Source organism: Nerophis lumbriciformis, linkage group LG04 (assembly GCF_033978685.3).
Source record: "Nerophis lumbriciformis linkage group LG04, RoL_Nlum_v2.1, whole genome shotgun sequence".
NCBI classification, from domain to species: Eukaryota; Metazoa; Chordata; class Actinopteri; order Syngnathiformes; family Syngnathidae; genus Nerophis; species Nerophis lumbriciformis.
This window is the reverse complement of record NC_084551.2, coordinates 36205975-36229645: the sequence shown is the minus strand read 5'-3', so window position 1 is coordinate 36229645 and position 23671 is coordinate 36205975. Positions and strand designations below refer to the sequence as shown.

General features: G+C 38.4%; 1 protein-coding gene across 2 annotated transcripts; it reads left to right on the top strand.

Moving 5' to 3' along the window:
* Positions 1 to 23671, top strand: pals2a (protein associated with LIN7 2, MAGUK p55 family member a). Of its 2 annotated transcripts, none has more exons than XM_061953817.1 (14): positions 1 to 345; positions 4556 to 4628; positions 5045 to 5143; positions 9136 to 9254; positions 15608 to 15760; positions 16180 to 16329; positions 17091 to 17318; positions 17580 to 17711; positions 20089 to 20191; positions 20261 to 20332; positions 20410 to 20571; positions 22358 to 22560; positions 22631 to 22759; positions 22820 to 23671. In XM_061953817.1, the coding sequence occupies exons 3-14, from the start codon at positions 5113 to 5115 to the stop codon at positions 22994 to 22996; spliced, it is 1659 nt and encodes a 552-aa protein (XP_061809801.1). In that variant the 5' UTR covers positions 1 to 345; positions 4556 to 4628; positions 5045 to 5112; the 3' UTR covers positions 22997 to 23671. The 2 variants fall into 2 exon arrangements, with proteins under 2 accessions (XP_061809801.1, XP_061809792.1); XM_061953808.1 differs by having other exon boundaries at positions 5019 to 5143.

The following is a 23671-nucleotide window of genomic DNA, read 5'->3' as shown; positions in this document are numbered from 1 at the left end:
TCGAACGTCCCAACTCGACATGACTGACCGACTGATGATGAATTGATGCAGAGTACATAGCACCTTTTGTGCAACGTTCGGATTTACAGTAAACGTAACTAATAGATCGATGTTTTCTCGCATTTTGAGGGATTGTTGCAAGTAAAAATGAAAGTAGAATAGAGTCATTGACAGTGGGGCTGAGTGGAGGAGGGAGGGAGAGAAAGGGGGCGCAGCCTGGCAGGCACACTAACTGGACATAATACACCATCACTAACCAGCGTAAACTAGTGGACAATAACTGGGCGAATAATGGACATTTTGTGCAGAAGGAAAAGAAGAAGAGGACTCCAGTGAAGACGCCAGGTAGTCATTCATTTAGCATCCATGTTAGCATGTGGTTAGCTTCTCTCACACACGCTGTACATTGTCTGCTAGCAGCTCATTTACGTGTCGATACAACAATTGCAAAGTCACCTGTGCTTTTATGAACAATTGTACGAGACATGGACGATGTACGTCGTCAGTTTGTCTTAAGGACATATTTAAGACGTGATAAGGAAAAGGTGTGCAAGCCCGCACGTGAGTGTTCGCTAGCAAGGCTAACATGTTCCAGCTAACACATTGCTAACCCAAAAGACTCGCCAATATTCAAACACCAACAACAAGCTGTTTTTTTAAAGTGTTGCGTGATGGCGGCAGACTTGTTTCTACCTATTATAAGTAGTAGTTCATGGTAGCAGTGACTTTAGATGAGGTCAACTCTCGGTGTTAAACCATAGAACGCGCGCACTTCGCTTGTAGGACATGTAGATTTATTTATTTTGTAGCTTCATTGTCAGCTAATTTAACATTCTTCAACACACCTACTATTAGTATAACAATATAATTAAAAAAAATGTTACGCACGTACAACATTTAAGACCTTTAGTATATCAGTATGTGGAATTAAATTATGGAATGGATTAAGCAAATAAATCAATGTACTAATATGATCCACTTCAAGAAACTCTTCATACTTAAAGTGTATACAAAGTACAAAGAAGAAGAACCATGATAAACATTCTGAATTTATATCCTCCATCCATTCATTTTCTATATAATCTTACTCATCTCACCATATGAAATATAACTTACTTCACCATTTATTATTCATTTATTTATTTTTATTGTTATTACTAGGGATGTCCGATAATTGCTTTTTTTTGCCGATATTCCGATATTGTCCAACTCTTAATTCCTTTTTTCTTAATTTTTTCTTTATGATTGTCACACACACACACACACTAGGTGTGGTGAAATACGATACCGATATGAACCGATACCGATATATACAGTCGTGGAATTAACACATTATTATGCCTAATTTGGACAACCAAGTATGGTGAAGATAAGGTCCTTTTTAAAAAAATTAATAAAATAAAATAAGATAAATACATTAAACATTTTCTTGAATAAAAAAGGAAGTAAAACAACATAAAAACAGTTACATAGAAACTAGTAATTAATGAAAATGAGTAAAATTAACTGCTAAAGGTTAGTACTATTAGTGGACCAGCAGCACGCACAATCGTGTGCTTACGGACTGTATCCCTTGCAGACTGTATTGATATATATTGATATATAATGTAGGAACCAGAATATTAATAACAGAAAGAAACAACCCTTTTGTGTGAATGAGTGTAAATGGGAGGGAGTTTTTTTGGGTTGGTGCACTAATTGTAAGTGTATCTTGTGTTTTTTATGTTGATTTCATTATAAAAAAAATTAAAAAAACATTAAAAAAAACCGATACCGATAATTAAAAAAACGATACCGATAATTTCCGATATTACATTTTAAAGCATTTATCGGCCGATAATATCGGACATCTCTAGTTATTACTTATGGAGTGTATTGTGAATAAATTGAGAACAGGAAGTGAACAAAAGTTTTAGCAACTGCCTTGTAAAGAAGGGGTAGGATTAAATAAGCTCTGCTTCTTCCTACTCCTTTTGGAACATGTTGAATAGAGAAACTGGAAATTGTGATGTATCATGTTGTATGCATGCATGTTCCAAATGAACTCAAACTCAATCTATCCGGCTGCATGAATGTGTTAGGTTCTTCACTACAGCTGAGGGCGGGTGTTTAACCTGTTTGAAATAGTCATTCATGTGTGCTGTGTCGGTATGTTTGAACAAAAGCGCTCCTTAGTTTACATTTAAAGGGTTTGAATGTGTAGTGAGTGTTGTATGGTCTCTGTCTGACTTCCCCATTTATAAACTTCTAAATTTACCTTGCTAAGTTCCAGATAGTTATGTGGCTAAAGGAGGGAGTGGCACTGCAACATAATCTATCAGGGCAGCAGCGGGGTCCAAAATGGGGCCTCAGGGCCATTTATGTCCAGCAATTAGATTTTTACAGGTACCGTTTACATTTCATCCCATTCTAGCACAAAACGGTACATTTAAAACGGTGCCGGTGAATAAATGTTGCCTGAAGCGATACTTAAAAATTGGAAAACATTTTTACTTTCGTGAAATTTTTTGACATTCAAGTTGAACACACTAGTAATTTAATTACTGTTACTTCAATAATATAAATTAAATCCAATTAGCACTTTGCATAGAAGTCTTGTTCTTTCCAAAATTTGTGAATCTTGCTATATGAAGACATAATAAACCTAATGGAGGCTTTTTTTTTTTTTTACTGTATCGTTCTACTTTACTCTAGTCTGCCTGCTTTTATAATACGTAGGGTTGCACAATTTAGATGATTTATAAATTTGGTTGACGATAGAGCTTTTAATACTATCGTTATACAGTGATAATGCATGTTGATGAAAAATTCTAGTTTTGTCCGGCAAGCCAACAAACGCTGCGTCCTCAGTGCATTGCAGCGTCCTTGCTAGCGGCTAAAGTCCCAGCAGAGTTCAGCAGTGACACTTCTAAGTCAGCAATCCTCACCTCAATGGTGGCAAAAAGTCATTTTCTTACAAGTGTTATGCACTGAGAGCAAAAAATAGCGAAACATTACACACCATAGATATATGCTCACCGCAAGCGAGAGCTCTTGAATGTAAACAAAGGGGGGCGGATCAATATACATATCAACAGTAACGATGCCAAGTAAATTATCAGTATATAGTCGATACTACAGTGGTTAGATTATTTTTTTTTACATCAAAAACTCCTTTCATTTTTGTTATTGTTTATTGTGGGGCGGTATAGCTCGGTTGGTAGAGTGGCCGTGCCAGCAACTTGAGGGTTCCAGGTTCGATACCTGCTTCCGCCATCCTAGTCACTGCCGTTGTGTCCTTGGGCAAGACACTTTACCCACCTGCTCCCAGTGCCACCTACACTGGTTTAAATTTAACTTAGACATTGGGTTTCACTATGTAAAAGCGCTTTGAGTCACTAGAGAAAAGCGCTATATAAATATAATTCACTTCACTTCACAAACTCAGGAAATAAGTCACTGGACACAGGAGGACTTTTAAGGGCAAAATACCCAAATAATTTAAATCAGAGCCAATAATAGGTCATAATAAAAAAATAAAAAAATAAATTTGGTTTGTTACACCGCCATTCTTTGTGTTTGTCTAAATAAATTGTAATAAAAATTTAATGATTTAATGATCTTGAAAATTTGAAGTATCAGTATCGACATTGGTATGACCAAGTAATTACTTGGTATTAGATCTATACCCAAATTTGTAGTATCACCCAAAACTAATGTAAAGTATCCAAAGAGAAGAATAATTGTTTGTTACATTTTAACAGAAGTGTAGATAGAACCATGTTAAAACAAAAATAACCAGATATTAACCGTTAATAAACAAGTAAATAAAAAATAGTTTTGACAAATTTATAACAAATAGAAATGATGCAATATTTTACTGCATACATCAGCAGCTAAGTTAAGAGCCTTTACAACTCATTTTAAAATGGTTCTATCATAATTAAAATTGTTCTATTATAATTTACGTACCAAATAATCTATTGTGATAAATATCGTTATCACAGGAGGCTGCAATATATCTCACAATATAGATTTTAGGCCATATTGCCCATTGCTAATAATATGTATGTTTTTATATTCTTTTGTAGTACTGACTGAACTTATTGTACTTTAAACTTGACAGTGAAACAAAACAATGTGCATTTCTGTAGAAAAACCCCTCTAAAATCATGATGAAAAGCTATGAGTTTTTAGTAAGATTTTTTTTGTTTATTTTTTTGTTGAATGTTATGAAATAGAATTACGGCCTTAATAGTCTTGAGTTGAAATGCAAATGTTGTATTTGTGTGAATAGGGGGCATATATTATACGTTTATACTTCTTTCTGCTCCTTTTCATTCATAATTTATTAGAATTTTGTGTTTATATTTTTATATTCAAAATTGAGTGAATAAAATAAAAATGCAAACGTGTATAGAATGGAATAGAATAGAAATGTATTCTATACTACTGTTGTGTAATCCTATTGCTCCTGGTTTGACTGTCCATCTAAATGTTTGTTTTCTAAAACAACAAAACAAAGACTTCCCTAATGAATGCTAAAATACTTGTATGTTCTCCTTCCGTCATCTAGTTTCCAGATGGATGTAGAAGATGTAAGGCTCCATGTTGGAATGCTGTCCAGATGATTTGTACACAGTTTGAGGGTGAGCTCCTGTTTTTTTATAGTAGTAGTATATTTATTTTTTGGGGGCGGGAGTGGTATTTCTTTGCATAATAGACAAGTTTGTTGAGTTAAAAAAATCCATACTTGTTTGTTCAGTGTCCTTCTGGGCTTTGCTGGGCATTTTTTTTGGTCCACTCTGTTTGTAGAATTTCCCTAGGAAGCTTTGCTACATGCGTACTTGCTAGGTTACTGTATGTCGCCAGAGAAAGAGAAATCATTTGTCATCCAGAGCCACTCCTTGTCCTCCCATCCGCTTTAGTGCAACAACAACTTCCAATGTCATCTCTTCTTCTGTAGTGACAGAATACTTCCTGCTACCATTCATGTCACCGTGTCAGATTAGTGTGTTTTTTTGCTACCTTCTTTTTAGCACTGTGGTTGCTCTGGTCGCTGTAGGCAGGCAGTTTGACCGAGTTTGACTGAGCAAAGAGGGTTTCATCATCCCTAACTGAAGAGCACACAAAATGACTGTGGCCAATGCAAACTCAGGCTCAGGTAAGCGGTGCTAGTTCACACACTTTCCTTTTTATGGGTTGGATTTGATATTTTGTAATTTGAACGTTTGGAAAAAATGCAAGTAAGGGTAGACCTGGGCAAATATTCAACAAGTCAATTAATCGTACAGTCAATGAAAATGAACTCGATAACTTTGCCAGCCTCGATAATCGCCAACTGCATGTGTTGTTGCGGGATGCAAAGCGGTCACTCTTTGCGTTGGTTTTAGCAGCTGCAGGCGTTTGTACTACAATGCACATAAATGGTAATAAAGATAACCACTGTAAAAGTCCCGACGGCTAGTATTACTGCATTAAATACAAATGATCGAAAAACCGTGATTGATAACCACACGTTGATAAAATTAGGGACCGACTAGCGTTAGCATGAAAACAAGAGCCAATCTTTCCCCATTAAGAAACACCAGACCCCAATCTAAACTTGTATAAATACATTACTGTCCAAACAACTGAGATACCGTATTGGCAATGAACATAAAGACTGTGCTGTGTTAGCACAAAGTGATCGATACATACTCGTCAGTTTCCAGTTGAAACAGACGGAGGTGTGTTCAATAGGAAGCAAACTCGCTTGACGTCACAAACTGAAAGTGATCACCCAATTTACATTTATTAAAGAACATTCTAAAATGTTAGCAAATTAAAATGTAAGAATATTAATATATTTAAACACACAAATACAAAATAATATGGCTCTTATGAAGCCAGAATAGTTTATCTGCCAAGAAAGTATATTCTGTGTCAATTTATTTTAGTCATTAAAAAAAAATACAACTTTGTTAAAAGATTTTAGTGTGTCTACATGTGCTTTTTGAGCACACGATACTGCGATGATGATAAACGTGGTGATTTTGGTTGCAATTACTTTTTTTTTTATCCATCCATCTTATTCTGCTTATCCGAAGTTGGGTCGCGGGAGCAGCAGCCTAAGCAGAGAAACCCAGACTTCCCTCTACCGAGCTACATCGTCCAGCTCTTCCCAGGGAATCCAGAGGCGTTCCCAGGCCAGCTGGGAAACATAGTCTCTCCACCGTGGTCTTCTACCTGTCGGACCACGCCACAATCAGGCGGTCCGATACCCCATAGTCTCTGAGCACTTTCCACAGGACTTCCCGAGGCACACGGTTGAATGCCTTCTCCAAGTCCACAAAACACATGTAGACTGGGCAAATTCCCATGCTCCCTCAAGGATCCTGCTGAGAGTATAGAGTTGGTTCACAGTTCCACGATCAGGACGAAAACGTCACTGCTCCTTCTGAATCCGAGGTTCAACTATCCGGCATAGCCTCCTCTCCCGTACACCTGATTAGACCTTACTGGGAAGGCGAGTGTGATCCCTCAATAGTTGGAACATACTCTACGGTTCCCTTTTTTAAATAGAGGAACCATCACTCCAGTCTGCCAATCCAGAGGTACCGCCCCCAATGTCCATGTAATGCTGCAGAGTCTTGTCAACCACGACAGCCCCATAGCATACAGAGCTTTAAGGAACTCCGGGCGGATCTCATCTTACCCTGGGGGCCCTCCCACGAGGAGCTTCTTAACTACCTCAACAACCTCAGCCCCAGAAATAGGAAAGGCCACCACAGAGTCCCCAGGCACTGCTTTCTCACTGGAAGACATTTAGGTGGGATTGAGGTGGTCTTCAAAGTATTCCTTCCACCGATCCACAACATCCCCAGTCAATGTCAGCAGCACACCATCCCCAATATACACGGTGTGGACAGCGGGGATATTTGATCAAATCCAAAAGCAACGCTTTTGGATTTGAAGCCGTCTGGAAGTCGTTCTTCATGTCTTGTCCGAACTCTTCTCATGTCCGAGTTTTTGCCCCAGCAACCACCAAAGCCGCACACTGCTTGGCCTCTCGGTACCTGTCCACTGCCTCTGGAGTCCCATGAGCCAAAAGGACCCGATAGGACTCCTTCAGCTTGACAGCATCCCTTACGCCTGGTGTCCACCAGCAGGTTCTGGGATCACCGCCAGGGCAGGCACCGACCACCTTGCGGCCACGGTTCCGATCAGCTGCCTCGACAATGTAGGCCAGGGACATGGTCCACTCCTCCCAGTGCCTCCCTCGTACATGTTCGAAGTTCTTCCGCAGGTGGGAATTGAAACTCTCTCTGACAGGAGACTCTGCCAGACGTTCTCAGCAGACTCTCACTATATATTAGGGCCTGCCAGGTCTGTCCGGCATCCTGCCCCACCATCAGAGCCGACTCACCATCAGGTGGTGATTGGTTGAAAGCTCCGCCACTCTCGTCACCCGAGTGTCCAAAACATGAGACCGCAAATCCGATGATACAACTATAAAGTTGATCATCGTCCTGCGGCCTGGGGTGTCTTGGTGCCAAGTGCACATATGGACACTCTTATGTTTGAACATGGTGTTTGTTATAGACAATCTGTGACGAGCACAAAAGTTCAGTAACAAAACACCACTGTGGTTCAGATCAGGGCGGCCGTTTCTCCCAAACACGCCTCTCCAGGTTTCACTGTTGTTGCCAACGTGAGCGTTGAAGTCCCCCAGTAGAACAAGGGAATCATCTGAAGGAGCACTTTCCAGTACTCCCTCTAGGGACTCCAAAAAGGGCGGGTACTCTGAACTGTTGTTTGGTGCTTAAGCACAAACAGTCAGGACCCGTGCCCCGACCTGGAGGCGGAGGGAAACTACCCTCTCGTCCAAACCCCAACGTACAGGCTCTGAGCCTCGGGGCAACAAGTATTGCCATCCCTGCCCGTCGCCTCTCACTGCTGGCAACGCCAGAGTGGAACAGAGCCCAGCTCTTCCCGAGAAGACTGGTTCCTAAAACCTTGCTGTGCCTCGAAGTAAGACCAACTAGATCCAGCCGGAACTTCTCTACCTCACGCACCAGCACAGGCTCCTTCCCCTCCAGCAAGGTGACGTTCCACGTCCCAAGAGCTAGCATCTGCAGCCGAGGATTGGACCGCCATTTAGCCATTTTATTAATTGTGTGTTGGCCCTGCGATGAGGTGGCGACTTGTTCAGGGTGTAACCCACCTTCTGCTCCAATGCAGCTGGTATGGCTCCAGCCACTCCCGTGACCCCGAGAGGCACAAGTGGTAGAAAAATGGATGGGTTTTGGTTGTGTATATTTGAGGGTCCCCAAGTCCCTCCTTAACAGAGACAGAACCTATTGTATTGCTTTTGGATGTTTTTTTAATTCAAGTGCAAAATTTTGCTAATAGACAGCGTATATTTTATTTGTATTATTTATTTTTTATTTAACTTGGATATTTAAAAGTTTTGGCAACACTAAATTGGCCCTAGTGTGTGGATGTGAGTGTGAATGTTGTCTGTCTATCTGTGTTGGCCCTGCGATGAGGTGGCGACTTGTCCAGGGTGTACCCCGCCTTCTGCCCGATTGTAGCTGAGATAGGCTCCAGCGCCCCCCGTGACCCCAAAGGGAATAAGCGGTAGAAAATGGATGGATGGGCATTCCAATACCAATGTTAAAATATTTTATCATTTTATTTGAAGGGTATACTTGCATTATTAGTGTTATGTATTATCATTTCATCAGTCGTTAATTTGGTCTCAAAATAATGTTGACAATAATTATTGGCAATAATTTGTAGGTCAATATAACGTCGAGGAAAATGTGTTATCGGGCCCGAGTAAGGGTTTGATTTCCTCCTCAGACATTCAGCTGTCCACTTGTATTTTAGTGTTGAAAGCCTTTTCGCGCAAACACTATGATGAAACCACTTACCAGTTCCTGCATTTTGCAAGCTGTTCATACAAAAGCAGACTTTCTGGCATGTGCTTCATCACCACAGCACATTTCTCCCACAAAATCAGTTTGCGAAAAAATGAGAGGAATGTGAACTGGTCCATTGATGGACTGTCCCACATTCTTATGCTGTTTTCATTGGCCCTGCAATCATAAAACACTACATGTCAAGGCATTTGATTACCCAGGAAATGTATAGGTTTTTTTACCTTTTCAGCCATGCAGCAGGTTCTGGACAACCTGAAAGACATGCCCTCGGGCATGGGTGCCAAAGACATTGACCTCATCTTCCTCCGTGGCATCATGGAGAGCCGCATTGTCCGCTCCCTCGCCAAGGTATAATTTATACTCCATCCCACGACTCATGAATGACTCCTACTAATGGTGGTGGTTGGCTGTAAACTGCAATCTATTAAATGGGTCATATTATGACTTTTTTGTTAATTTCAAACACTTCCTTGTGGTCTACATAACATGTAATTGTGGTTCTTCGGTTAAAATTTTGCATAGATTTTTTTCCGATCATCTCCAAGCCTCTTACTTTCTTCAAAATGCGCCGTTTTGTGGGCGGTCTTATTTACGTGCTTCCACTTCAACTACGTCTTCTACCCGTTAGCCATGTTGTAGTTTTTAGCGCTTTCATATGGAGTCTCCGGACAGATATAAGTGAACTATACGATTTTTTTGGTATTAGAAATGGCAACAGTGGAGGATGCATGTGCATGTACGAGACAGTCTGCCCCACAACAAGTGGCTAGAGAAAAATAAGTTTATTGACTACAACATCAGACTACAATGGCGTACTTGCACAAAGCTCTTTGGGTAAATATATAAGATATTTGGAGATATCTGCCGACATCACATGTTTGAAGTTTGACGGAAGGCAAGATTGTTTTATATTTATCTCTGCCATGCCTCCATGGTTTGATTTCACATTTTTGAGACTTATGCTGATCCCAAATACACAAATACAGGTACCGATAGGTAAGAAAAGTTATTTTTGCATATTCGGCCCACTTTAAAAAATATCAATCACATCATGCTAGTATCAATCCGATACTCGATACTAACAATTTGTATTCAACCAAAACGTCATTAAAAGCAAACTTTACAAAAACAAAATGTATAGTTTCATGAGAGAAATTGTTTGATTTGGAAACAAAAACTATTTTTTTGTTTGCGATTTTTTTTCTTCTCTCCCATGTTTTTGTATTTGTTTGATTGTATAAAAGGACACCTTTCTTGCCATATTAAAATTGATGTTTAAAAATGTTACTTAAAATGTATGGTTGTATTAAAAGCAAAAAAAAGGCTAACAGCTAGTCTTCAGATGCAAATTAATTAACCTAACTATCCTTGTCATACCTATTGGTACCTGTTTTTGGGATCTGCTTAAGTCCCTAAAATGTCTCATTTAAACAGGCTTGGCGTAGATATTTATAAAACAAACTTGCCTTTTTTCATTCTTCCTCCAAACCAGCTGTTTGGAATGTGCCCAATTTGTTAAGATGTTCCTGTTGATGACAATTTTGCCCGACGATATATTGACCAACAAATTATTGCAGATAAACTATTATGCTTTAATTTGTTTTTAACCAATTTAACCACTGATGTAATAACAATACTGCACGCATATACTTTCAATTTCAATTAACTTGTATTTATTGTATGTTTTAACATTGTAATTGAATTGTAAACTTTTAAATATCCAAGTTAAATTAAACAAACAAATACTTACTAAATATACTGAAGTTACACTTTAATTTTGAGCATGTAGGCACAGGTAGAGTTGTACATTACTTAACTGACGTTGTAGTCAATAACATCTTTATTTTTTGGGGCCACACATACATCTTCTGTTGTTGCCATTTCTAATACAAAGTAGCGTATAGTTCTAACTTATATTTGTCAGTTGACTCCATATGGAAGCGCTAAAAACTACAACATTGCTTACGGGGGGAAGACGTGGTCGAAGTGGAGGCATCGAAATAGGACGGCCCACAGAAAGCGGCTTCAAGATGGTCTGTAAAACAAAATCTATGCAAGAACCACCATTACATGTTATGTAGACCACAAGGAAGTGTTTTAAAAGTATTTTAAAAACATATGACCTCTTTAAAAGTTGTTGGTTTCTTTGAACAATAAATGGACCAAAAAACAACACCGTGCTAAATTAAAATGACGCTCTGAAGGCAACGCAAAGCTGATCAGACCAATCGTATGATTGGCTTTTATTCAAACAAAACCCACACAATATGCAAGACTACAGCCCACAGAGTGAATATGGTGAATATACGGTTTCAGGCTATCTCTTCAATGATTGGTCAAAAGGCACTCACGTGACTCCAGGGCGCCATGACTCTTCCCTACTTTGGCTAATGCTATGTGTCTGCGGCACTTCCTCATTAGTTTTTCAGCATGTAAAAACACCCTGTTATGCAATAAGGGTCTGCTCCACCTGTGAGAATTGCGGAATGCTTTTACATCGCTTTCCCACCAAGTATGGGAAGTGAAGGTTCATGAACAACACTGCAGAGCCACCGATTACAGTGTCTTGTGCCAGGTAAACACACGACACAAAGTCTGCGTTTTGTTCAGGAGAGAACACACAGAAGCTAATACAAATAATTACAGAAGAAGTTAATGAATTAAAAAGATGGTTTTACAATAACAGACTATCCTTCAATCTCAGAAAAACTAAAATAATGCTATTCGGTAACAGCAAAAGAGAAAGTCAAACACAAATAGAAAGACGAAGTACACATTTTGGGTGTAATAATAATAAGATGATAATGGATCCATAAAGTTTGTCTAAATCTAAAAGAACAGGCATAGCAAGTACAGTGATTACATTACATTATTTTGGCAAAATTAGAGAAATAAGTTATTTTTTGTCTGTTCTATGTATTTTTTTTAACATGTGCGTGTTCTAGAGCCGGCTGGTCACAAATCACTGCAGGAATGTAGCAGCAGAGTGCGTCAAATACGGCCGCAAAATTCTACTTTCAAGAAATAAAAGCATGTCTTTTTGGCAATTTATGAGCTGGAGATTGTTTAGAACTATATTTAGACTTATTATTTTGGTTGTTTTGTCAGGAAAACGTATGTCAAAACGACTGCAATTGCATTTTTCCAAGCACAGCTGCCAGGTCATTGGTAGCAAACATGGCGCCTCTCGTTTAGTTGGCCAAACTATTTATACACGACTCAATGACAGCCCTGTAGTTATAGTGCCATCTGCTGGATGTGAGTGGTCACTGCACCATCTGGCCCTTGTAAAAATAAAGTACATACTTTGAATCCATGCTCCTGTGTTGAAGCTAGTATGCATGCATACAGCACCTAGGAGAAAAAACGCTACAAAATAAGTCACTTCTCATTCCATGATAATGTTACATCACAGCTGTATTTGGATAAACACCTAAATGTAATGTCTTTTTCACAGACACAACCTTCATAATGTTTTTTTAAATGTTTGTTGTGTAGTTTTTACAAAAAAACAATTTAATGAAACTAATTTTAACCAGATGTGAACAGTCAGATTACCGGTACACAAAATACAGGAAAGCTAATTTGTGAAAGTCATCCTCGTAACTGTAAACACAGCAATAAGAGCTGCAACACACACGTGAGCATTGCACTTGTTAATCAAGTTAAATTCTTTTTACTGAGCTAGATAAGGTGGCATAAAAAACATGTTCGAGTTTGTGTTTATTTGGAACATGCATGCATACAACATGATACATCACAATTTCCAGTTTCTTTATTCAACATGTTCGAAAAGGAGTAGGAAGAAGCAGAGCTTATTTAATCCTACCCCTTTTCCATTATGTAGCAGTTGCTAAAACTTTTGTTCACTTCCTCTTCTCAATTTATTCACAATATACTCCAAAACTAATAACATTAAAAATAAATGAATGATAATTTGTGAAGTAAGTTATGTTATATGGTGAGATAAATAAGATTATCTAGAAAATGAATGGATGAATGAAATAAATTCAGAATGTTCAGCATGGTTCTTCTTCTTTGTATTTTGTAAACACTTTAAGTTTGAAGAGTTTCTTGAAGTGGATCATATTAGTACATTGTTTGATTTCTTTGCTTAATCTCTTACATAATTTAATTCCACATACTGATATACTGAAGGTCTTAAGTGTTGTACGTGCGTGCAAATGTTTTCAATTATATTTTTCTCTTAATATTGTATTTGTGTACAGCTCCACTAATGGACATTGGAGTGTTACTTTCAACTTGGATTTGGTGTAACCATCATGAGCGTTCTGTTCAGGTATATTTCTTTTATATTTTGATAAATCATCATATTTATGTATTACTAAATTTAAATAGGTATTGATCAATCTTTAAGCTGTGTGTATTTGATTTCAGTTTGCTTTTGACATCTTATTTAGAATTGTAGTTGAAACTTTTACAACCTTGTGTTGCGCTCATGATGGCGTAACCAAACTAGATTTCATTTAATGATCTTGTTTTGAATATTTATTCCCTTTTTTACATTTAGTATATTTAAATATTCATTTATAAAGATTGAATACATTTCAAATATCAATAAAAGCAATTGCCTTCTTATAGGGTAATGTTTAGTTACACCAAGTCATAAGCGTAACACTAAGCTTCACCACTTTGACTTGTAATATCTCTAATTCTGGTGGTGTTTTATGCTTTTTGCTTTTTGGAACATGTACTATACATATGTGTACAGCTCCACTAATGGACATTGAAGTGTTACTTTCAAAGGCAAAATTAAAGTATTGCTAGAAACATAATTTTATATGGGACTTTATTGTATGATATGTATAGTACATGTTCCAAAAAAAAAAAGAAGCATAAAACACCACCAGAATTAGAGATATTACAAGTCAAAGTGATGAAGCTTAGTGTTACGCTCATGACTTGGTGTAACTAAACATTACCCTATAAGGTGAAGGCAATTGCATTTTATTGATATTTGAAATGTATTCAATGTTTATAAATTAATATTTAAATATACTAAATGTAAAAAAGGGAATAAATATTCAAAATAAGATCATTAAATAAAATCTAGTTTGGTTACGCCATCATGAGCGCAACACAAGGTTGTAAAAGTTTCAACTACAATTCTAAATAAGATGTCAAAAGCAAACTGAAATCAAATACACACAGCTTAAAGATTGATCAATACCTATTTAAATTTAGTAATACATAAATATGATGATTTATCAAAATATAAAAGAAATATACCTGAACAGAACGCTCATGATGGTTACACCAAATCCAAGTTGAAAGTAACACTCCAATGTCCATTAGTGGAGCTGTACACAAATACAATATTAAGAGAAAAATATAATTGAAAACATTTGCACGCACGTACAACACTTAAGACCTTCAGTATATCAGTATGTGGAATTAAATTATGTAAGAGATTAAGCAAAGAAATCAAACAATGTACTAATATGATCCACTTCAAGAAACTCTTCAAACTTAAAGTGTTTACAAAATACAAAGAAGAAGAACCATGCTGAACATTCTGAATTTATTTCAAATAAAAATGTATCAGCTTGAACATCAAATATGTTGTCTTTGTAGCATATTCAACTGAATATGGGTTGAAAATGATTTGCAAATCATTGTATTCAGTTTATATTTACATCTAACACAATTTCCCAACTCATATGGAAACGGGGTTTGTATTTCCAAGCATCTCCTTTTTATTATTGTTGATTTTAAATGCTCAAACTAATGCATATTATATATGCATGCCCTAGTAAACAAAAAAAAAAGTCATATTTATTTTGATTGTTACATTTTGAAGTACATTTGTGCAGGTGGGTGAGAGTGTACCCATTACCAGAGCTGTACACATTTCTCCTCTTTTGTTGGGAAGAATTGTTGTATATTCTTGGGTAGCAGGTGATAGTTTGCTTTGTGTATAATTTTAGCTGTTTGCAAATTCACTATGTCGTGGAATTTCAGTATTTTTGATTCCATTAATAAAGTGTTTGAATGTTCTCTATATCCAACATTATGTATTATTCTAACTGATCTTTTTTGTAACATGGTTAATGAATGAAGTGTACTTTTGTAGTTATTTCCCCATATTTCTACACAATAAATCAGATATGGAAATACCAGCGAGCAGTAGAGACTATGAAGGGATTTTTTGTCCAGTACATATTTTGCTCTATTCGTTATTGACGTGTTTCTTGCCACTTTGTTGTATATTTTTTATATGAAATTTCCAGTTCATTTTGTCATCAATCATTATATCGAGAAATTTGGTTTTATTTACTTTTTCAATTTCTATTCCGTCTATTTGTATTTGGTGGAGATTGAGGTCATCACGTTCATATCTATAAATAGAACAATAGCGCATGCTGCGCTAAGTAAGGTGTTTCCCCTACTTGTAAGAAAAGCAGTTCCTTCCTAATAGATTTTCACATATTCAGTTTGAATATTTATTGAAATATATTTATGTGCCTTTTAACACTACCAGGAAAACTGCTGTATTTTTTTAAAGGAGCCTTTCAAAATGCACACATCTATTACTAAATAAAACCACAGTGTATTCCACTGGGCATTCTGAAATAGTTTGATACTGCTTCCATCAGTTGTTCTAGTAATAAGGTGAGCTCAAATAAAGGGTGTATAATTTTTGGTCCATGTTGAGAAAATATTGTTTTTGCTGTCCATAGGCTCACGAGTGCCTCGAGGAGGTCAAGTTAGAAGCCGTGCGAGACGACAATGTCCAGCTGATCTCCGAGATCCTCGACTCGCTCAACACGCTCCCTGAAAAAGACACTGCCTCTGCTGAGCTCTCCAAAATCCTCCAGGAGCCTCATTTCAAGGTCCTTGTTTGTGTGTAAACCCCCCCCCACCACCACCACCACACACACACACGGGGAAATGAGAGATGCAACACTGGCTTGTAGTCTCAGCACATGAGAACACTTGTCAGAATGTTTTTACTTCAGTTACTGAAGTGCATGTTGGACCTGCTTCCTTCTGTTCCTCCATTGCTTATATGCTGTGGCGGGGGTGGGGGGGTGTATTTCCTCTGACCAATGGCAGGCCTGGTTTTGTGGGTAAGGAGAGAAAGACAGCACTTCGTCACCTCCAGTCTGAGGGAATCTTCGGAGTCGCTAATGCAGTTTGTTTTATCTGAGCAATGTTTGTGTGGCTGCTGGGGTAAGAACATGGATATTCATGAGGGAGAGAGATTGTGTAGTTTTCTAGTAATTCTCATCTGGAATTGTCTCTGCTGCAGTCTTTGATAGAGGCTCATGACAAAGTGGCTGCAAAGTGCTACGAGATGCCCAACGCCGCCACAAACTGCACCGCATTGTTGGCCAGCTGTCTCGTGCCCACCGACGCCATCAGGATGATCGGAATCCAGAAGAAAGCAGGAGAGCCGCTGGTAAGTTAAAAAAATAAAAATAAATGTCCTCATTTATTCATCACCTGTGTGACCTGGCCAGGGATGAAATTTGGATTTCTGAAGTTGTCTTAAATCAGTCCTTCTCAAATAGTGTGGCAGTGAAGTGCGATGCCCGGGGGAGGGGACCGTGTGACCCCGGGGGAACATGCTTTATCAGTATCATGCTTCAAACCTCAATTCGAAAATCTTTACACTGCAAAACTTGTTTTCAACTATAAAGAATACATTAGAAGTTATTATTAGTGTAAAGCACCCTGTCATTTATTATTTGACACTTTACAAGTTATTTTTGCATCTCAACTGTGTCTCACATGTCGGGAGTGGCACATATAGAGCAAAAAAACAACCTCTCAATTGCAAGTCCACCCGGTAACCTGCTCTCTTCCTGGTCCCATACATAAATGTACTGTAAACTACAGCCGTAGTATTACAGAAGTTTATGATCTCAACCACCAGTTTATACAGCAATAATACAATAATATTTATATCACAAATATTTATCCTGTGAATGATCACAACACACTCTTAAATCACTTCTGACTTTTGATAACTCAGCTGCTGCTTGTGGGCATTCTTAAGGGACAGGCTTCAGTGTGAGTGGCTGTTTTCCACCTGGCACAAGTGTTTGACTTGTCTCCAATTAATAGTTACAATATTTTTAGAAGGTAAAAAGTGTAGGACATGACTCTCTCCACCAATTACCTCCAAAGACCCAGATAATAATCGAAGACTTCTTCCAGGGGGTGACATTCCGTGTGGAGCAAGGGGAGATGGTGATAGCGCGGATCCTGCATGACAGCTACATCGACCGCCAGGGCATGCTGCACACCGGCGACATCATCCGTGAGGTGAATGGGCGCCAGGTGGGCAGCGACCCGCACGAGCTGCAGGAACTGCTGAGGGACTGCAGCGGCAGCGTCACCCTAAAGGTGCTGCCCAGCTACAGAGACTCACCAGCGCCTCCTGAGGTGAGCACATGAAGCTGGTACCTGTTGTCTCCTGACCTGTGTGGTCTCAGAATACCAAACCTCTGTAAACCGAGCCCAGTGGCGCTCTATTAATAACCTCCTTACTGTAACACGGCAGCTGAGGCTTTCTGTCAGCATGTGATCTTCTTGCAGGGCATGGATCAGATTATCAAAGTTTGCTAACCTGCTAATGCAACTCCTAACAGTTAGCTTCAAGATGTTGTCATCCTACACATGATTAGTCGCTGTCATTTCTGGCAGGTTTATCTAAAGCCGCACTTCAACTACAACCCCGCCTCAGACAACCTGATTCCCTGTAAAGAGGCGGGCCTTGCCTTCTCTAGAGGCGATATCCTGCACATCGTCAACAAGGAGGACCCCAACTGGTGGCAGGTGACGTACTGATCTTGATCTATGCACACGAGAGCCAAGCCCTTACATGAATTTTTATGCCGAGTCATCACTTGCTACTTTTATTCGGTTAAAAGGAATTCTAGTGCGGTTGGTTTTTAAGTGTGAATGCTACTCAACCGAGGTGCGAATCAAATACGCAGACTGCTTAAGATGGTCTTGGTCTGCTTTCAAGCAACTCTGATGTGCTGCAACTCAAATGTGACGACTACACAGATCGAAAGGCATAGAGCAGTTTAAAAAGCACGTAGAAATGACATAAAACCTCCATTTACAAACTTAATTTGTTGTTGAACAGGGTTTTTGCATAGAATAGCTTGTATATTAAATCTAATTTTCCATAAGAAAATGTAAACATGAATAATTGGTTCCAGTCTCCATATTTTAGTGGAAGTAAAAAGTGCTATACATGACTGTATATTAGAGATGTCCGATAATATCGGCCTGCTGACATTATCGGCCGATAAATGCTTTAAAATGTAATATCGGTATCTTTTTTTTTATTATCGGTATCGTTTTTTTAAATTAAATCAACATAAAAAACACAAGATACACTTACAATTAGTGCACCAACCCAAAAAACCTCCCTCCCCCATTTACAGTCATTCACACAAAAGGGTTGTTTCTTTCTGTTATTAATATTCTGGTTCCTACATTATATATCAATATATATCAATACAGTCTGCAAGGGATACAGTCCGTAAGCACACATGATTGTGCGTGCTGCTGGTCCACTAATAGTACTAACCTTTAACAGTTAATTTTACTAATTTTCATTAATTACTAGTTTCTATGTAACTGTTTTTATATTGTTTTACTTTCTTTTTAATTCAAGAAAATTCCCCGACTGTATATATTGGTATCGGTAATTAAAGAGTTGGACAATATCGGAATATCGGATATCGGCAAAAAGCCATTATCGGACATCCCTACTGTATATCAAACAAACATAACAAAGGGGTGAGGAATCAACTGCCTATTTAATAACGAAGTCAAAACAACAAGCTGAAGTGTCCTCATTGGCAACCGCCTTGTGGACACGCACACACACTGGCACTATCTTTGTGGTGCATTCACAGTTGAAAATCACAAAACTCATTGAAGTTTAAAAGCCAGGCCGCTACAAAGATTAGGAATAAGAAAAAAAAAAATATATATATATACTTTACCATCCATTTTCTATCGTTTGTCCCTTTTGGGGTCGCTGGAGCCTATCTCAGCTGCAATCAATTTGACCTTGTCAGTGAATTATCTTGTTGTGTAGTGGAATGGAGCGGGCTGTGTTGACAACGCTGTGGATACTTCCCATATTTTTAAAATCACATATCACTTGTCCGTTTTTTTTAAACTCATTTTGAGCTAAGAAAACTGCCGTAAAAAGGCAAAAAACCACTTATAAAGTAGCACAGTAGCTAACAGCACCACTGAGCTGACAATAAGAACCAGACAGCAATCAGCACGCTCAAACGCTCACAATGGATGTGCTGCCAGGCACAAAATCCACAGGTTACAAGAAGGTAACATGAGCTGTGACTTTTTGATTATTGATTGAAGGATTATTTTTTTGGGAAGCTACCAAGTTACAATGAAGTCTTAGTTACCGGTACTTGATTGTTTTTTGGACTTTGATGGACCAGCAAGTTAAAGTATAACTTAATTTCATTTATTGTCCATTTTAAATCTATTTTTGTTCTTTTGGCTTTTATCCATTTTTGCACCCTATTTTGTTGTCGTTGCACTTTGTTCTTGTAACAAAAAATACCTGACTTGCAGCCCCGCCACAAGCTTGTAATGCAGTTTTATCTTTAATTAAACTTACATCCCACCTGGCTGTAAAGAAACATGTGAGACAAATAATGCATAGGCAGTTTGTTTTCCAACAACTATGTATTGACGGATGGAATTGATCTATAATATTTGTGGAATTATTGATCGTACAAAGACTGAAAACATCAAACAAATGTGATATTTATCATACGTGCAGCAACGATACTCTACAAATATGAAAATGTCATAAAAAAAGTCAATCATGTCCTCACTTAATGCATGTCTTTACCGCGCAGCCCTTGTCAAAAATACCAAGGTGGAATGATCAGTGAAAGTGTGCAGCAAGTATCTTTTTAAACGTTTTTAAGTTTAAAAGCACATAATAGTCTTTTCAAAATCCTTATGGAAGTTTTTCCTTACCTCTGTCATCTAAATTCCGTACTATCTTGCGTGCTGCTTTGACAAATGTTAAGTGCTAACTTGGATTGTGGATCAGCTCTACAAGACATATTACGTATTTACTTGTTTCAACTTTCACTAGTATTATATTATATTATATTCTCACCAAACATGCGCTCTGCTTCCCCTGTAGGCATGCAGTGTTGTGGGCGGAGCGACCGGTCTCATTCCTAGTCAGTTCTTAGAGGAGAAGAGGAAAGCGTTTGTGAGAAAAGAATGGGATATTTCGGGTAAAGGTCAGTAACATGTAACAAGTCTTTATCGCTATGTGACCTGTGAGCTGACACCATTTTTGTTCGACACAGGCATGCTGTGTGGTAACATCACCGTGAAAAAAAAGAAGAAGAAAATGATGTACCTGACTGCAAAGAATGCAGGTGTTTGTGTTTCACCTTTTAGATTGTTCAGTCTCCTCACACACAACATAGGGAAAGATAACGTCCTGCTTTTGCAGAATTTGACCGCTACGAACTTCAGATCTACGAGGAAATGGTTAAGATGCCGCCCTTCCAGAGGAAAACATTGGTTCTAATTGGTGCTCAGGGTGTTGGGAGGCGGAGCCTGAAAAACAGACTCATTGTGGTGAATCCTCTGAGATATGGAACCACCGTACCATGTAAGTGACTTACTTCTGTCAAATGAAGTATTTATACATTGTTTATTTGGATGAACAGATAAATGTCACACACAGCATAGAATTGATGCTGTCCAACAAGAAATCACAAACTTTTTCCCATAAAATACGTAAAAAATGTATTTAAACTCTTATTACAAATTGTAAGTCACTTTTTGTATTTAAAAAAAATAAAAAATGGTGAAACTTGCTTTCCCAATCGTGAATAAATGGTAAGGTTCCACCAGGGAAAAAAGTACCGTATTTTTCGGAGTATAAGTCGCTCCGGAGTATAAGTCGCACCTGACGAAAATGCACAATAAAGAAGAAAAAAAACATATATATGTCGCACTGGAGTATAAGTCACATTTTTGGGGGAAATTTATCTGATAAAAGCCAACACCAAGAATAGAGATTTGAAAGGCAGTTTAAAATAAATAAAGAATAGTGAACAGCAGGCTGAATAAGTGTACGTTATATGAGGCATAAATAACCAACTGAGAACGTGCCTGGTATGTTAACGTAACATATTATGGCAAGAGTCATTAAAAAAACTATAACATATAGAACATGCTATACGTTTACCAAACAATCTGTCACTCCCGATCGCTAAATCCCATGAAATCTTCCTCCTCGGTACCGCTCCTGGTATGCGCTGCTAGCTTCCATTCTTTCTGCTGCTCGATCGCCGTTTTCTGCTGCATATTTCACTACGTTCAGCTTGTAATCTGCAGTATATGATTTCCTTTTCGGTGCCATTTTAGTTCAGTCCTTCTCAGTTTTTATAAGTTACCGCCAATGTTGCTGTGGTCTATTTTAATAGCTCCGGCAGTAGCGTATAGCATATAGCAGTTAGCATTCTAAAACCCACAATGCACTTCTGCCATGACTCGCCCCCGCCGAATTCTTATTGGTTGGTGGATGAGTGACGATTGCAGACATGTGTGTGACGATTTTCTTCGTCGCTCACGCGAATGAGATAAATAATATTTGATATTTTACGGTAATATGTTAATAATTTCACACATAAGTCGCACCCACGGCCAAACTATGAAAAAAACCTCGACTTATAGTCCGAAAAATACGTTAGGCCTAATCTAACATGCATGCAATTGACTTGCTGTGAAGACCCTTTATGGAAAAAGGTGTGGAGAAAAAAAAGTGAAAATTATCTATATTTTTATATACCATACTCACCCAAATGCAAGAGAACCAGTCTTTCCTTTTTTATTTGAAACACAAAATCAAAGAGATACACTTTAATGAATACAGTATATAATGTTTTAAGCTTGTGCAAAATTCCAAATTTGGATTCTGAATCAAAATAGTTCCACACCACAGAATTTTTAAGTAAATAATCCTAATGAAAGGATCCGTTTTGTTTTCATTTTTAGTTGTTGAAAAACATTTGCTGTAATTAGAATGTCTACATGAAGTTCATGGTAATATTTCTATATAGAATATAAAACACTCATGTATGGAATATTGAATTTTGTGCAGGCCAAAATTATTCACTTGACTTTCAATCCTTCAAATCGCATTTGAATTGTTGGGAAAAAGCCCCCACCTGTTGCAATTCTTCTGGTTTGCATCTCATTGAATTTAATTTGGGAGACATTCTCAATGATATCTTTTTATAATTATTTACATACATTTTTCTTAAATCATGTTTTTAGTACCTGTGAAATAATTGGTAGGTTGCAATAATACTGTGCAGTGGTTTTTACTAACTTTGAACCACTGAAGTGTAGTGCAGCTGCAGTTCTTATTTGTACGCCATCTATTCCAGTTACGTCCCGCAGCCCCCGAGAAGAAGAAAGAGACGGCCAGAACTATTGTTTTGTGGCGCGGCAGCTGATGGAGCAGGATATCAAGGACAGTCGTTACCTGGAGCACGGCGAGTACGACGGCAACCTTTACGGCACCAAGATCGACTCTATCCATGAGGTGGTGGGGGCGGGCCGCACCTGCATCCTGGACGTCAACCCCCAGGTAAGCGTTCGTCCTGCTTGCTATGGGAATAACTGCACAACAGTGTTTGACAGCAGTTTGTTTTTTCCAGGCTTTGAAAGTGCTGAAGACTGCCGAGTTTATGCCCTTTGTGGTCTTCATCGCGGCTCCTGAGCTGGACACCTTAAGAGACATGCACAAGGCTGTGGTGGATGCTGGACTAACAACCAAACTATTAACTGTGAGTGTATCAAATCTAACTATAATAATTGGCAGGTAACATTGGATGTGACTCCAACAGGAGAACGACTTAAAGAAGACAGTGGAGGAGAGCGCCAGGATCCGCCGCACCTACAGCCACTTCTTTGACCTAATTATTGTCAATGACAACCTGGACAAGGCCTTCGAGGAGCTGCAGGAGACAGTAGAGAGACTATTTGTGGAACCCCAGTGGGTCCCAGTCAGCTGGGTCTACTGATAAGGGACTGTCCTGAGCTGCTACACCTGGAGGACTCAACACTGCACTGCACACACTATGCAAAGCCAGCGCACACAGGAAGTGTACTTATTTATTGGCAGAACTCTTTTAATATTCTCATCACACACATTGAGTGTTTAAATTTAGAAAAGGAACTATTGCTACCATGTCCTTTAATTTAATGTTACACTTATGTAAGTTGGAGTATGTATTTATTCTACTAATGAGGGCTTGCTCATTACCTCAGTCAGTGTGTGCGTTTACACTCTTTGTCATCTCATTTTGCCACTACTACTGTTTGGACTCTTTGTCTTTACATCAAGGCAATAGAAGGTGACCTGACAGCCAGTTAGTGTGTGGTTCTACATGGGAAGGAAGACGTGAAACTAATGTGTTCACTAGTCTCATCCATGTAGATCATCTGTGTGTGAGTCCAACCTTCCATGTGCCGCTGCATTAGTTTAAGACTTAACGTTCCACAAGAAGTTTTAACAAGGTGCTGCGCCTCACTAAAACGTCCCTTTTGATGTGATCTGATTAAAAATTGTAATTTAAAACAAAATCATATTTAGTGAATTTTACTTATTTCAGAGAAATTTATTTTCAAGATGTCAAGTGTTTTTCTCTATTAAACTGTGCTGTTTTTTTTTATATTAAAAACATTTGGACTTGAAA